General features: G+C 40.1%; 1 protein-coding gene across 5 annotated transcripts; it reads left to right on the top strand.

The window, feature by feature from the left end:
• The first annotated feature begins 6 nt into the window (after window positions 1–6).
• Window positions 7–14,834, top strand: tead3a (TEA domain family member 3 a). 5 transcript variants are annotated; one of them, XM_026332370.2, is made up of 14 exons: window positions 7–250; window positions 4,484–4,725; window positions 8,301–8,365; window positions 8,515–8,577; window positions 8,686–8,748; window positions 10,250–10,261; window positions 10,661–10,771; window positions 10,903–10,946; window positions 11,041–11,102; window positions 11,186–11,319; window positions 11,421–11,591; window positions 12,116–12,256; window positions 12,344–12,496; window positions 12,939–14,834. In XM_026332370.2, exons 2-14 carry the CDS (start codon window positions 4,719–4,721, stop codon window positions 13,050–13,052), a joined length of 1,140 nt encoding a protein of 379 aa, XP_026188155.1. In that variant the 5' UTR covers window positions 7–250; window positions 4,484–4,718; the 3' UTR covers window positions 13,053–14,834. The 5 variants fall into 5 exon arrangements, with proteins under 5 accessions (XP_026188155.1, XP_026188157.1, XP_026188159.1 ...); XM_026332372.2 differs by lacking the exon at window positions 8,515–8,577 and having other exon boundaries at window positions 9–250; XM_026332371.2 differs by lacking the exon at window positions 8,686–8,748 and having other exon boundaries at window positions 11–250.
• The last annotated feature ends 196 nt before the right edge of the window (window positions 14,835–15,030 follow it).

Genomic DNA, 15,030 nt, shown 5'->3' with positions numbered 1-15,030 from the left:
GGAGTCTGATGTCATGGGAGGAGTTTGCTCTGGGACCCACAAAACTTTTGCGTGTGTGCGTGTTTCGACGCCACGCCTCTGTGCGTTTTCCTCCGTGCGTTGATTTCATACTTGGCATTCCGCCTTTTTCTGTCAAACAGGGTTATTTTTGCCGAAGAAACCCTCGCGATTGAGCAGGGAAACCTGCCGTGGGAGCGGTAACCAGGACAGGATCCAGTGCCTGTGCCACAGCCGGGACAGCCATTGTGAGGTGAGTGCGCTCCCTGGTACTTCTTTGTTGTGTGCACCAACTTTCACGCTGCAGCAGCTGCCTCGCTTCGTGTGCGCTTGAAGTTTTTGGGATATTTCACATATTCCGCATTTTCCCGCTGCCCCTTTGCTGATTCACAGCTTCGTGTGTTTGTCCGGGAGTTCCTCGTTTATTTACGCGGCCTCACTTCCCGTAATTCCAGCGACTTTTTACGCGTCTCTCGTACTTACTTGCGACTTTAGTGAGGTATTTTTAGCCCGCAAGCTAACCTGCTAGCATGCCAGCTCGAGTGTATTAGCACTGGGGTTGCCTGTACTTTAATGGTACAGCCGCCAAAAGACAGAAAATAACTCATATCGTCACATTGTAGAGTCTTTTTGCGGCGCTTTAACAACCATTAGTCTCGGCTGGATGGAAAATTTTTCTTCTTGCGACCAGAGGCAGATTTTGCCAACTCACAGTTGGCTAAAAGGCTCCCAGCCTTTTTTTTTTTTTTTTTTTCCTTCACTGTACATGCTAACTGTTAGTTAAGTTAGCAGACAGGAGTCTTTTATTGTGAAAGTTTCCCCCGACATGTGGGACTGGTCCTACGGGTTCAACAGAAAACACATGTCCCCAGATGGTGTACCAAACTGGTTTGAGTTAACACAAGCGCTTGAAGTTTGCTGCCTGAAATCTCTGTCACAGTTTTTTGTAGCAGCACTTAGCTGAAGAGTGAAATCCGTGATGACATGGGGGTTTTATTAATCATAATGTCACTGCTGTTCCCACTGGAGCAGAAGGCAGCCCATACTGTGTATGTGTCTTGTCAGTGTTTACTGAGATCATAGCTTTATTTAGCCCGATGCTCTGCTGGCTGCCGGCTGCACTGAACACCTGACCCCTTGGCCGCTGGGAGCTATATTGAAAATGGCAGAGCTGCATGTGACCTCAGTGAATTATGTACTAATTTTGCTTCAGCACTACTCTGGTAAATGACACGATGTGGTTGCGGTGTCTCGCTTAACATTTGTTGCATGATTTCCCAAATCATGACCAAATTGCTCAACAGTAGTGTCACACCCAGCCTTGGTTATACACGCACAGTGGAATAAAATCTGATACAGTACATCTGCCAGTAGTTCTCATTTATGTGATGATGTAATGGATTGCAGTATTAATCAGTATTATTGTTCTCCATATAATGTAGTCCACAGTACTGCAGACTACAGATCTCAGTAATAAAGATAATAAATAATACAATTACAAATTGCTTCCTCAGGGTTAGCTAAAAAAAGTATCTTCAGTGTCTGTAATGGTATCATTTATATGTTGGGTCCATTACAGTCTACAAGGTAAATAATAAACATTTGCAGTTGATGTGCAGTACTTTTAATATAAATAACAATTAGTTTTTTTTATTTATCAATTAACTTCATCCAAAGTGCAGTAAAGGGAACCAAACCTAACTCTAATCAGTAGTTGCCGCTCTCCCCTTTGCCCTTAAACCAGCAGCAGTTCTCTTTGGTTTGACATGCACACAGGTTCTCCTGGTACTTTGCAGCACCCTGGAGAAGCTGCTGCAGTTTTTTTTGTAGATTCAGGCTGTCCCAGTGCCTTCTTTCCCTTCATGTGATCCCAGTCTGACTCCACACTGCCGAGGTCACGGCTCTGTGGGGGTCAGACCATCTGCTGCAGGACTCCTGGTTCTTCCTGCCTCTGAAAATAGTTCTTCATGAACTCTAGTGGATTCTTTATGGGCTTGTTGTCCTGCACACTGCACAATGAACCTGGGATCAATCCAACAGTTGATGGTGTTGTGTGATAAGAATCTAAAACATGCCTAAAACCTCTGCAAAGTGCAGTATATACAGTAAGTTGCATCATTTGTGTGAAGGGATTTAATCAGAGTAAACCCTAAGGCTATGTTTTGTTGACATTGGCTTTACTTCCTTAATGTCTGGGGTCACACAATCCTTGCTGCAGTTTGTGTGAAATAAAAATTGCAAAACTCTTTTTCCTTAAAATACTTTTTCTTATGACCTTATTAAAACCATATGTATGTACCATTGAATGGGCAGCCCGTCTCTTTTTCCAAACTGAGCTTGTGCATTGTATTAGGATGCAGCATTGTTATTGCATCAACAAGTACATATTTGATGTTGCATAAGCAAGTTTCCATTTTTTGTCTGTAGACTGTGGACAGTATGATATTCTATACAGCAAACATTGCTGACTTAAAATGAAGCCATTTATAGTAATATAATCCATTATCACAAATTATCATCCTTTCTTTTGCAAAACTATAAATAGAAAATGTTTTACATTTTTGCTTGAAACTTACAAAAATCATTTTTAATTTTTAAATAGCTGACAGTTGAATAATCAATTTATCAGCTAATTGTTACAGCTCTAGTGTACACATGATCGTCAAGTTGTTCACTCAAAGTGTAGTATTTTCAGTAGATATTTAGTTTGTCCCTCCCTAAAAATGCAGACTACTCTCAGCTGTCTTACAAGCAATGTTTATAAAATTGGGAACAGTCACGTGTTGGTGATTTTATGTTTTTAAGCTGTTAAAAGCAGCCTAAGATCTCTAGCTGCACAAACACAACATAATGGTTAATCACATCCAGTCAGGACAAGCAGACTGTGTCTTATAAATTGGCATCTTCTTACACAGTAAAACTTTAAAGACCATCACATCTCCTCCTCTTGAATATCAAAACGTTCTTTTAGGCTTTCCTCGTTCCTAACCATCTCACCAGGGCCTGTCTGATCTCTATGGCAACAGCACAGTCCCGTCGGCAGTGATTGAAACTGGGAAGGCTCTGTGCAGTGTGTGTCCAATAAGCCCACCACAGCAGGGGAAGCTCAGCAACCACACGATCCTCTGGTTCTTCTGTGGCAGAGGCCATGTTAGCCACACTCTGGAAAACATTACACACCAGACGGCACTCATGTTACATATCTATGCCTGTGTTTGAGGAGACTTGGAGCATCCTCAACAATAACAAAAGAATCTGTAATTTCCTCATGTGGTTTACTAAGACAAGGTTACCGGCCTCTGGGAAGTTTATCTGCCTTTTGAGCTAGTTTCTGTAGGGTTATTAGCTAAGGAAAGTGGCTAATAAATTGCACCATTACTAACAGTAATCAGTTTGTCATTATCATCTTCTGTTTACTAGTGTTTAACACTTAAAAGCTATACCAACTGACAGTGTTGTCACTGACCTTGGCCTGTTTGTTTATAAATATATTAATGTCTTGCCATTTTGCTTGTCAGGTCTTCACTCCTGGATGCCACTGCTATTAATATACCCCTGTACCCATGGTAGCTGCAGACAACTTCAGATGGCTCTGATCTCACGCATGGTGAAGTGTGGAGACATTTGGAGTCCACGAAATCCGTCACCATTATTTGCAGCCATAAAATTAATCTTGGTCCTGTCTGTTCATCACAGTCTGTGCGATGTGGCTGAGTAAAACAAAATACAGGACCACTCTTGAGGTTCCTTGCTGTACTCATAGAACACAGATTGTGTTTTCTAAGCATGTAGATATAAACACCTTATCGGATTCAATAATATTCTTGTTTTACCTACTGGTCATCACCTCTAATAATGACAGAAGTAAGGACCTTTCTGTTGAGAAGCTGTGATCACCATAATCAAAGTGTAATGTTTGCTTAATAATTTGTCATTGGCAAACTTAACACAGTAACATGTGACTGAATGCTAATGGCAAAGCCAGTTCTCCCATTTTACTTGTTTGGAAAAACCCCTTGTCCCCCTTTCCAGGCTCTTATACTTGATCTTTTGGTTGTGGTTATAAACCAAACCACTTTTCATAATTTAACCCATGTGTGATTCAGTGCTCATGCATCTTTCAGCTCTTTTTTTGGCATCTTCCAGTGCTCTGTGCTAGTCAGCCCATGTCTCCACTGGTCACGCTTCTAAATAATATATTTAAAAAAGAAAAAAAGTCCACCCTCCAAAGAGTTTAAGTTTGAGAACAGACTAGATTTGTATGTATTCTGCTTAAATGCCTATGAAGATTTTAGATCGAATTTTCTCGTGGATAACAAGGTGTAACAAAGTATAGTAAAAAGGGGGTTTTCATATTTTTTTCAAGACAAATTTAAAGAAATAAATATTTCTTGGCTGCTTTTGCTTTCTTTCTCAATGTGCTTTGAAACGTTCTACAGCTCCACAAAATGAAATAATTTTAAATGTCTTGTCCTGTGTGTTCAAGGTCTGTTGTGGCTGGAGCCGTCACCATTGCGTCGGAGTGGAGTTGCCGTGGCAGCCCTGACGGGGCTCAGGAGGAGGGTGGCAATGGAGAGGGACTCGGGGACGGGGCGGACCGTGGATTGGACGGTGACCCTGAGGGAGTGTGGAGTCCAGACATTGAGCAGAGCTTTCAGGAAGCTCTGGCTATCTACCCTCCCTGTGGCAGGAGGAAGATCATACTTTCAGATGAGGGGAAGATGTATGGTGAGGAACATGTTTCTGTCCTAATGCCTTGGCTGTCATCTAGTTATCCTCCGCATCCAGGCCAAGACCAAACTTGAAGTCTAGATGTGTGTGCAAGCGATTCTTCACATAAAATAGAATGTAAATTGATAAAATTAGTCTGTGTTCTTTGTACAGGTAACTGACAGGTAACTGCATGTAGATAGGAACATTGAAGCATCAGTACTGATTGTAACACTGAAGTAAGCATGTCCAAAATGAAGTTTGCAATAATGATCTACTGTACTGCATGCAGTTGAGTTTATAGTGACACTCACTTTATAATTGCAGTATTTGTTAATCAATTTCAGCGTTCTCATTAGGGGGTTTAGATTTACATGGCAATTCACAGTATGTAAAACCAATGTCAATAAAACACAGTAAATATTTGGTTTAAATTGTGCTCATTTCAAACTGTATGAGGCTCGTCTGTTTAGTGGAGCTTTGTAGTAAGAACATATCCTATACTTATAAGGATCAAACGGAATAAGTCCCATATTCTATTTGTACACAATGAGTTTAAATATTCCTGAATGATATGAAGCTGAAACTTTGTTCTTGATATGGTCTTTCATTAAGAATCCACTGCTTGAGCTTTGGCAGCGGTGGGTTATTGATCCTTGTTGTGATTCATTTCTAGCTGATCTGCTTGCAAGTATTTTGGGGGAGGGCTGTGTCTTTTTAGATCAAGGGTTTGGCAGCAGCGAGCAGGTGCAGTTATCGAGAGGGTTGACGTCTTAGGTCAGATCAGAGTTAATGTACGAGGAAGTTGCTTGATTTCTCATTTTAATGAGCTACCAGTTGTTCAGAGATGAGGTCACATTGGTCTGTGGGACTGCTGAACCCGCGTTGCACACATGCAATGTGACTTTGTTGTTGTTGTTGTTGTTGTGGTTTTTGAAATGGGTGTCTTCAGAATGCTGCTTCCAAGTAGAGCTTAGTATTTTGACCATTTTTTTCCAACCTTATTTAAGGCTAACACCCAGTATTCCCAGTATTATTATTTTTTTCTTTCTTTCCTTTTTTGGCTGAGGGTCAGCATTTCCACCTGCAGCAGCCTGACTCACACATTTGTGTTTTTGTGAGCGTCTGTTGTGAGGGAACCAGGATATGTGATCCCATGTAACAGAAAGGGAAAGTTTGTTTCAGCATTGTGGCGTTTTCTCCTTTTGTAGCACTGTGGGCTCACTGTGTCGACCACCCTCACTTCCTTCTCAGTAAACAAGAGTAGTCCTACTGGTACACACATTCACACACTGAAAAGCTACACTGGCACTCATTACCTACACTCATATTAACCCACTGGTCTCTCATTTTCAATGTAATATGCCTTTGAGAACTTTTGAGTAGCCTGTATGTCAGAATATCAGATTTAATGCACCTCCTGCTTATCTAGTCCATTCATTATTGATCTCCAGTCTTATGTTAAATACCATGATGTCACCCTGGGTTCTGGTGTCCAGTATGTATTCCCAAACCAAGGTAATCATCAGACGGATCACCAGTTCTTCCACTGACAGGGTGACACAGAAAAAAAAAAGTTACTGCTTTTTTAAAATTATGATAATTTAGTGTTATGTTGGTAAAAGGTACTAGTTTGTTGAGGCTATGTCAGAGAGTTAAACACTTGTCTTTGATTTGGCTCATGTGCACATGACGAGAGATGAGCAACACAATAAAATGCTCAAAATACCTTCAACCATAAGCAGCATAGATCGTTGTAGTCACCACAGACTTTGCCATTATTTGCAGTCTTGCTAATCAAATTTTGGTAATGTCTGTTATGTTTGTTGTAACACCAATGAAATAATGAGCAAATATAGTTAATCTTGATTTTTCTTCAGTTATGTTTTATCTTTGGCCTCTCTCTATTGCCGTCTTGTCTGTCGTCCTGTTTTCTGCATTGTCTTTGTTTTTATGATTACCTCTAATTTTTTTTTTTTTCTGTTAAGATATATGATAATGTTTTACAGCAAGTAGTGCACGTGTTGAGTTCTGATGGAAAAAGTGCTCGACCTTATATGCAGAAGTGGTAGGATGCAGGAAAGCGCATGTGTCCTGTTTTGGGAATTGGAGCAGATTGCTGAGTCTGAGTCAGCCCTTTTTGTTGATTTTTGGGAAATTTTATGTTTTGGTAACTTCGTGAAGCTAATGTGACTCAGCCTGATGTGACCTAAGTCCATAGAGAATCACACTACTTCCCAGAAAGAAGCATGGTGATGTTAGTGAATGTGTATATGCTCCTATAAATGATTACCACAATGGAATTAGTTTGCAAAGCTTGATCTTAATGCTCTCTAACATCTGCAGCAGAGTGAATAGTGAGTTGCTCACCAGTTATGATTAAAGATGAGTTGATCATCAGGTGTGGGTTGGAGCTGGGGGAGGCAGAAAGAGCTGACCAGGCAAATTGTTAACTATATGGTGACCTCTTGTCTTTTTTTTTTTTTTTTTTTTTTTCCTCCATTCACATTACTTGTCCATCTGCCTAGAAGCTCTGCCAGCAAGCAAGGCCAAAGCTGACTAAATGATCCACAATGTAAATGTCATATCGAAAATGAAAACCTGAGTACTCTTGAGTGTGTACTTGTACTTCTATCTTTGTGAGGACTATTTGTAGCATAATTCTATTGGAGTGAAGACATTATTGAAAAGTGAGGACGTTTTGACTGCGTCTCACCTCTTCAGAATCCTGACTTGCTTTTAGGGACAGTGATAAAATTAGGTTTAGGTTGGGTATTTGGCTGCAATGGTTAAGCTTACTTTAAGGTGCTAGAGAATGCAATATGTCAATGAGTGTCCTCAGAAAGATAGAAGAGTGTGTGTGTGTGTACACACATCTTTCTGTTGTTCTGTGGACACGTTTTACTCTTGAGACCATTCTTGTGTGGACATTTTGGAGTAATGAGGACATTCTGCCCATTCCTCACAACTTCAGAAGTTTTTTGAGAAGACTTGGTTTTATGGTTAAAGTTAGAATCAGGTTCAGGTTTGAGTAAAGTTTGAGGTTGGGCATCTAGTTGTGATATTTAACATTAGGGTAAGGGTCTAGGGAATGTATTATGTCTGAGTGTCCAACTGTGGTAAGACGTGTGCGTGTGTGTGCGTGTGTGTGCGTGTTTGTGTGTGTGTGTGTGTGTAAGGGAATACAAGAGTCTCAACATCTTGGAGGCGTCTCATTCTAAAAATGTAGTCACATGATATTACTGCGGGTTCATTTTAAGAGGCACTCACCTCTATCTTGTCATCTTTAGCTAAGATACCTAGGCTTTATCTGTGAATCCAATACAACCTAAGATACAGTTGACCAGTTTAAATCCTTAATGTCACTGTGACCTCTAGGCTGAACAACATGGTTGTTTTTAAAGGCTACAAGCCAAAATAGATCATAAAAAAAATTACAGGCCTGCACAGACTTTTGACACTTAAGTAATAAACCATAACAGCAACCCATTCTGTAGTATTGTCTGTAACTAAAGTGGCAAAAAAATGTGTGTGTTTAAGTGCAGTGATTTTATCTCTCTTTTATTATTTTCAATCTTATTTCTCCACTGTAGGTCGAAACGAGCTGATAGCTCGCTATATCAAACTACGAACGGGGAAGACACGCACACGCAAACAGGTATGAATGATTACAGTATTTACAAATGAAAGGATTGACTCCTTTCCTCTGTTTTTAGTGTTGTTAACATGTTTAATAATGTGCTGAGGCTATTTAAAACTGCCAACAATTGAATATGTGTTTTCATGGGGTTAACCCTTGCCCCATAGGTGTCTAGTCACATTCAAGTCCTGGCACGTAAGAGGGTACGAGAATATCAGGCGAGCATCAAGGTGGGTGCTTGCTGAATCTACTGTCCCTTCCCTCTGTAGTCACATCCCCTTTTCTTTTCCTTTCCTCTTTCCTTCCATCCTCCTTTCCTTCATCCTGTCTTTCTTCAGGTCTCTAGCCACCTGCAAGTCTTGGCCAAGAGAAAGTCTCGTGAGATTCAGTCTAAGCTCAAGGTACACACACTTGCAGCTTTTGCCGCGCTAGCTGCTTCACTCTGCATGTGGCCCATATCCACCGTAACCCAGTGAACCAACATAGACGTCTTTGTCAGAGCTTATGGCGGATTAACACTTAGTTAGTTAGCCGTTAGCAGGTTATTAGACACACCTGGCTAAAACTAATGTCATCTAATACTTCTGTTACGTTCACCCTGTTTATATTTATAAATAACAGAAGCACCTCTCCGTCCTATAAATGCCCGTGCAATTAAATCGATGCCTCTGAAACATTTTGAACAAAAACGTGACTGACTTGACATATTCAACCTTCAGAAAGTGTGTGATTCAGAATGAGGTTTTTAATCGCTTCACTTCCCTTGCAGTTGTACAGCGGTTTCATCTATCTACATCAGTTTTCACAATCAGTCTGTGGCTGAATACACACACTAGTTACAGCCAAACCTTAAGGATTTAACACTAATAAGTTATAGCTGAACAAATATGCCACAGGTTGATGCCTGTCATTTTAAATAGTGGCTACAGATTAGAGGCCTCCTCCTTAGTTGTATGTTGTATGTTTTCCATTTATTCTTTGCTGTGTGAAAAGTGATGCAGCAATTTCATAACAGAATCTCTATTGTTGGAGAACCTTAAATGTATGTGACATTGATTTAGCATTGAAGTGAAGTAATGATTCCTGTCTTCTTCTGCATCTAAGGCAGGTCCTCCAGCACTCCTTGATGGAGAGGTATAAATTCAGCTAACAGAAGTTAGGTACATAATTGTAATACCATTGTTAGGGTACTGGGATAGTATTTTTTTTAATGGTTGCAGGAATGAGAAGTGGCAGGCTGATGCTTTGCAAAACTGGTGTTGCTCAGTGTAAAGACTTTCTGTTTGAGCGTGTTTGTGTATTAGCCGAATGTATACCTTGATGTTATATTGGTGTGTGGGAAAAGGGTTTTTTGTTATTATGCATGGTTGTAATGTTGACTTATATACAAAGTTTAAGAGGTGTGGACAGATAATTGCATGAGGTTCAGTAGATATTTTGGTGACATTAGCAAGTGCATGGCCACAGTAACACATTTGAGGGTCTGCATATACAGAGTTTTTAATGTTCCCCTCATCCATGTGAATATTTTCAGTTTTCTCCTTTGATATATTTCTGATCTACACGTTCCCCCATTTCTCTCACTTTGTCTTTTCTGTGAATACACTGTTCTTGTGGTTTTACCGTGCCCTGTGAAAAAGGCTTGCTGCTCTTTAATATCCATGTGAAAAGGGTAACTTGTTCAGATTTCCAGGTCATTATATTATAAAGTTGGATTTAACATGCGAAGATTAAGTAGCTTGTCTTGTCAATATAAGATTGTTTTTGAGTTTAGCAAGAGTGTGTTTGACGAGCTAAGCTTCCTTGTCAAACAGATGTAGTCACTTTAACGAACGGTGATTGTATAACCTGCTTTATTTTTATGTACCAAAGGTAATTAATAACGTGTCTTTTTTGCCATAGGCCATGAACTTGGTAAGTTTTGGTTGTATAACTACAGTTTTCTGCTTCAGGCTTTGTGCTTTGTGGTTGGCATCACATTACTGCTGGTCCACAGTGCCATTTTACTGCCAGACTGAAAAATCCTGCTTGTTACTCTTTTTGTTTTAGTGCCTCTAGTCAAATACTGGTGATGGCTCCAGTTATCTCTCATAGGCTGCTAGCTTGATTCACTCTCTGCATTGACATCTACTTGTTTCTGCTTTGCACTCTGCCCTGTCTACCCTGATAGTTACTGCATCATGTTGAAGGAAGTTGGCTGGCTTGCTGTCCAAACTGCGCCTGGAGTCTTAGTGATGTTGTAATGACTTACTTTTTACTAGGTTTTTCAGACAAACAATTACCATTGTATATTACTTTGTCTTTCCTCTTCAGGACCAGGTATCCAAAGATAAGGCACTGCAGACAGTAGCCAACCTCTCATCAGCTCAGATTGTGTCTGCCAGTGTAATGAAACCCCAGACTCCCTTTCCCCCACCAGTCAGAGTAAGACCCCAACACACACACTCACACACACACACACACACACACACACACACACACCTGTTCTTTTCTACCTTATTGGTGAATGTTTCAATAATACTTTGTGCCCTGTTTGCTTTCATTTCTTTGTTTAGTTTTGGCCGTCCACCATACCAGGACAGCCTGGACATTCTCAGGAGTGAGCATCACTGGCAAACTATTTGGTTTACTTGCTAAAACTTTAGTGTCGTGTAGTTGTGAATTTTATGGTTGCTGCTTTTTGTCATTTACAGCATCAAGCCCTTTGCACAGCCACCATACACTACACTACCAGCGCCTGTCCCTGCACCTATCAGTAAGTGTCGACACAAACCCGCTGATTTAACTGACTAGTTATTGCAGTTTTAATGGTGTTTTCCTGTTTTAAATTTGTGATAGGCTACGAGCCCCTACCTCCCCCTCGACCTGCAGCGATAGCAGCCCCTGTATGGCAGGACCGAACCATTGCCTCAGCAAAACTACGGTTACTGGAGTTCTCTGCTTTTATGGAGACCCAGAGAGACAGAGAGACGGTATAGACGTCTAGACATTTTTAATGAACAGTCAGCAATGTTAAAAATTTGCCTCTTTTCCTCCATTTTCTTCCCCTCACCATTTTCCTGTTTTCCAACAGTACAAACACCTTTTTGTACACATTGGCCAGTCCAACCCAGGCTACAATGACCCTGTACTGGAGCCCATTGATGTGAGGCAGATTTATGACAAGTTCTCTGAGAAGAAGGGAGGCCTGAAGGAGCTGTTTGAAAAGGGGCCACCCAATGCTTTCTTTCTTGTCAAATTCTGGGTCTGTACACAAAACAAGGGTTCACATTGTGATAACAGTTTCTTTAATAACATGAGATTTTGGTAGGAAGGCAGGAGATTATTGAGCAGCAGTACAACTTTTACACTAACATGCCTGTTTTTTGCATGAGCTGTTTGGTTTAAGTTTGGTTTAAGTGTTATACATCACACAGTTCTGTTTACAGTTTGAGGTTATAACCTGCTGCACCACTATTGGCAAGCAAAACCACTTGTGATGCTAAAGCAGAGGATTCAGCAGGAAAGTTAAGACTGTTATTTGTTAAGCAGTGTTTTATTAACCTCTATGCATATTTTGAGAGAAATGCAAGAAATTGCATGTTAATCTCTTCATTTTTTGTAGAAAATGGGACTTAACACATGTAAAATGACAATAACATTAGTCAACAAGCCGTACACTTCAGAGATTAGTGTTTTGTAAAAATAGTATTAGTAATTAACAGTAGCTTCTGGTTCTCTACCTTTTCTGTTTTCTCACAACCCCCTTCTTTTCTCCGCCTGTTCCAGGCGGACCTGAGCAGTGACATTGAAGAGGGATCTGGTGTGTTCTACGGCGTGAGCAGCCAGTACAGCGGAACAGAAAACATCACTATTAGTGTCTCTACAAAGGTCTGCTCATTTGGTAAACAGGTGGTGGAGAAGGTTGAGGTGAGACAACGAACACAGTATTTTGACACACATAAAGCATTTTATGTTTTAATTGTTAAGCGTGTGTGTGAATTCCCCCCCATGCAGACAGAATATGCACGTATGGAGGGAGGGAAGTACATGTTCCACATCCATCGCTCGCCCATGTGTGAATATATGATCAACTTCATCCACAAACTCAAACACCTGCCAGAGAAATACATGATGAACAGTGTATTGGAGAACTTCACCATTCTACAGGTGTGTGTGTGTGTGTGTGTGTGTGTATTGAACTGAGTTAAACTTATTACCATGACAATAAAGATGACCAGGATGTTCAGCAGCAGTCTTAACTACGTGACTCATTTCAGCAGCAGCCAGGCTGCCAACCCAAAAACTGCGGTTTCTACAAATACTGTGTAAAACTGGGCCATAGCTGAGAACTTTTTTTTATTCTCTGGTGACCAAATAAGGTTTTATAAACATCAAGTTGTTTCCTGACCCTTTATTGGACATAATTTGTCACCTTCCTGTCTCCTGAAGTCTGTGATCATGTCGTTAGGTTTTCCAGCGTTTAACTAAAAGTTATTGTTGCTGTACCACCAAAATAAAATACCTGTTACCTCTACTTTTCTTTTGCCTCTATCTCTGTACATATGATTTATTATTAAATCCTGAATGTTCTGATCCTGTCTCTTGCCAGGTGGTGTCCAACAGAGAAACTCAGGAGACTCTGCTGTGCATCGCCTTCGTGTTTGAAGTGTCCACTAGTGAACATGGAGCCCAGTACCATGTTTATCGACTAGTTAACGACTAGCGGCGAGATCCGCGCTCACACAGAGACTCTCTAGATTTTTGATACGTGGAGCATGAACACTATTTCCCACTCCAACACATAGGATCCCCACTCTTCTACTCTGAACACACTTTTCTTCTAACAGACCAACAGTCGCACTGTAGTCACATCTGTTGTTTAATGTATATGCGTCTCTTTTGCTGCAAACAATGCACACATCTTTTTATAGAAGACTCCCATGATGCAAACACTAAAGTGAAATTTCTTTTTTTTTTAAATTTTATTCTTGTCATTATCGTTAAGTGTCGTGATTTTTTATCCAGTGTAATTATGCTGTCACAGAAATGCCTTGTGCACATCAATGTCCAGCTCAAAAAGATATTAGGCTTTTTATTTGAATATTAATATTAGCATATTAAAACGTCAACAAAAATAAAAATAAAACAGCTGAATGGCCAAACTAAATCTAGTTTAATAATTTCTATTCATTCATCAATTGCAATTGGACTGTAGCTGTGATGCCCCAAATTAGCATTTCCACAGAACTGCCAAGCATATACATTGATGTCATAGGTGTGACTGATGTGGGACGAGTTTGAATATAGGTTGGCAAACAACTCATTTAATCAGTGTTAATGTAAGTCTGCCACAATTCTCTTCTACAGTTTGTATTATCTCTGTAACATAGGGGTCGAGTGAGACGGTGATGGTGAATTTTCTATCACCGCTTAAAGTGGAAACCTTATTTTCATTTAGTTCGGTCAGAACTCTCTCACCACTCGGCAGAGCATGAATATGTGTCTTCCCCTTTCCCCAGAATGTAATGAACTACATGCAAAGATGTATATTTGAAGCAGAATGTAAAGAGCGAATATCTCTGTCTGTTTGTTTCAAAGGTTTCTGGTGGTAAATTATGTGGAGGGAATGATTTTGATCAAATCTCGAGGAGGTGTTCGATGTTTGCCTTGACTTTGGAAACAACAAAATACACTTGGGCGTCAGCAGCATTTGAATGAAAAGAATTACATTTACTGTTCAGAGACATGATACTGTTTTTTGTTTTGTTTTTTACTCTGACTGTGGACTTGCTGCAGTATTTCTACCTCCACGTGAGTTGGGATAAGAATGTGCTTTGGTTCATAAAGCCTTAACCTGAGGAGCACTGATGTATAGGAAGTGTACACTACACTTGTAATGGTACTGTTTGTAAGCCAAAACAAGGTAAACGGACTTGATTTTGTAAACATGAACTGACCTTTTTGTATTTTACCAGCACAGCGGAAAGTGTTACACTAAATATAAATGAGGGGTGTTGTAATTTTATTTTATTTTTCCTAACATATACAAAATAATGAATGGTACAGACCACACTAATGTCACCCGTAGAGTGCAGGAGTAGATTTTTGCCTGGTAACACTAAAACTGTCCAACTGACATATTTAATGTTTTGGATTTCTGGTACACATGGCTACCAGCATTTTTATTGCAAATTTTATTTGACTCTTTTTTTTTTTTTTTTTTTTGTACACCTTTTCTGGCAGGATTATCTTTAACTATGTGGAAGGAGACGATGATTTGTCTTTTGACTTTGTAGTCGTAAAAATAAGAGCCATCTGGTTCTGTTTTAAATATAAACTTTGTTTAATATTCACTGTGTTGGTCGGCCAAGTGTTTTAATTCATTCTGTACTGTCTGTACTCTGGCTGGCTGTGCCTCCTCGGTCCTTTTGGTCAGGGCTGCTCAGTGAAATAAATCTGTGCCTTTATGCTGTTCCAATAAAATCACATGGTGTTTGCAGAATCACATGGCCTTCAGAGTGTTGATAGTGACATGCAGTCAGCTGCTTGAGACAAGAAATAGTCCTTAAAATATCTGTAATTTAACTGTTTAAATCGTGGAATAGTAAATTCCCGTATCGTCTCCAGTTACTGTTTGAGTACCAGCCAGCACCTGTCAGAAGTTGGCCTTAATCCTTAACCACATAAACTGGCTATTCAGT

This window comes from Mastacembelus armatus, chromosome 7 (assembly GCF_900324485.2).
Source record: "Mastacembelus armatus chromosome 7, fMasArm1.2, whole genome shotgun sequence".
Lineage (NCBI taxonomy): Eukaryota > Metazoa > Chordata > Actinopteri > Synbranchiformes > Mastacembelidae > Mastacembelus > Mastacembelus armatus.
This window is presented reverse-complemented; position numbering and strand designations above follow the sequence as displayed.

What these genes read in the sequence shown, in the direction of transcription:
- tead3a (XM_026332370.2), top strand. An exon ending in TCTTTCTTGTCAAATTCTGG is followed by an intron (nt 11,592 to 12,115) that starts GTCTGTACACAA and finishes CGCCTGTTCCAG; the next exon opens with GCGGACCTGAGCAGTGACAT. An exon ending in AGGTGGTGGAGAAGGTTGAG is followed by an intron (nt 12,257 to 12,343) that starts GTGAGACAACGA and finishes CCCCCCATGCAG; the next exon opens with ACAGAATATGCACGTATGGA.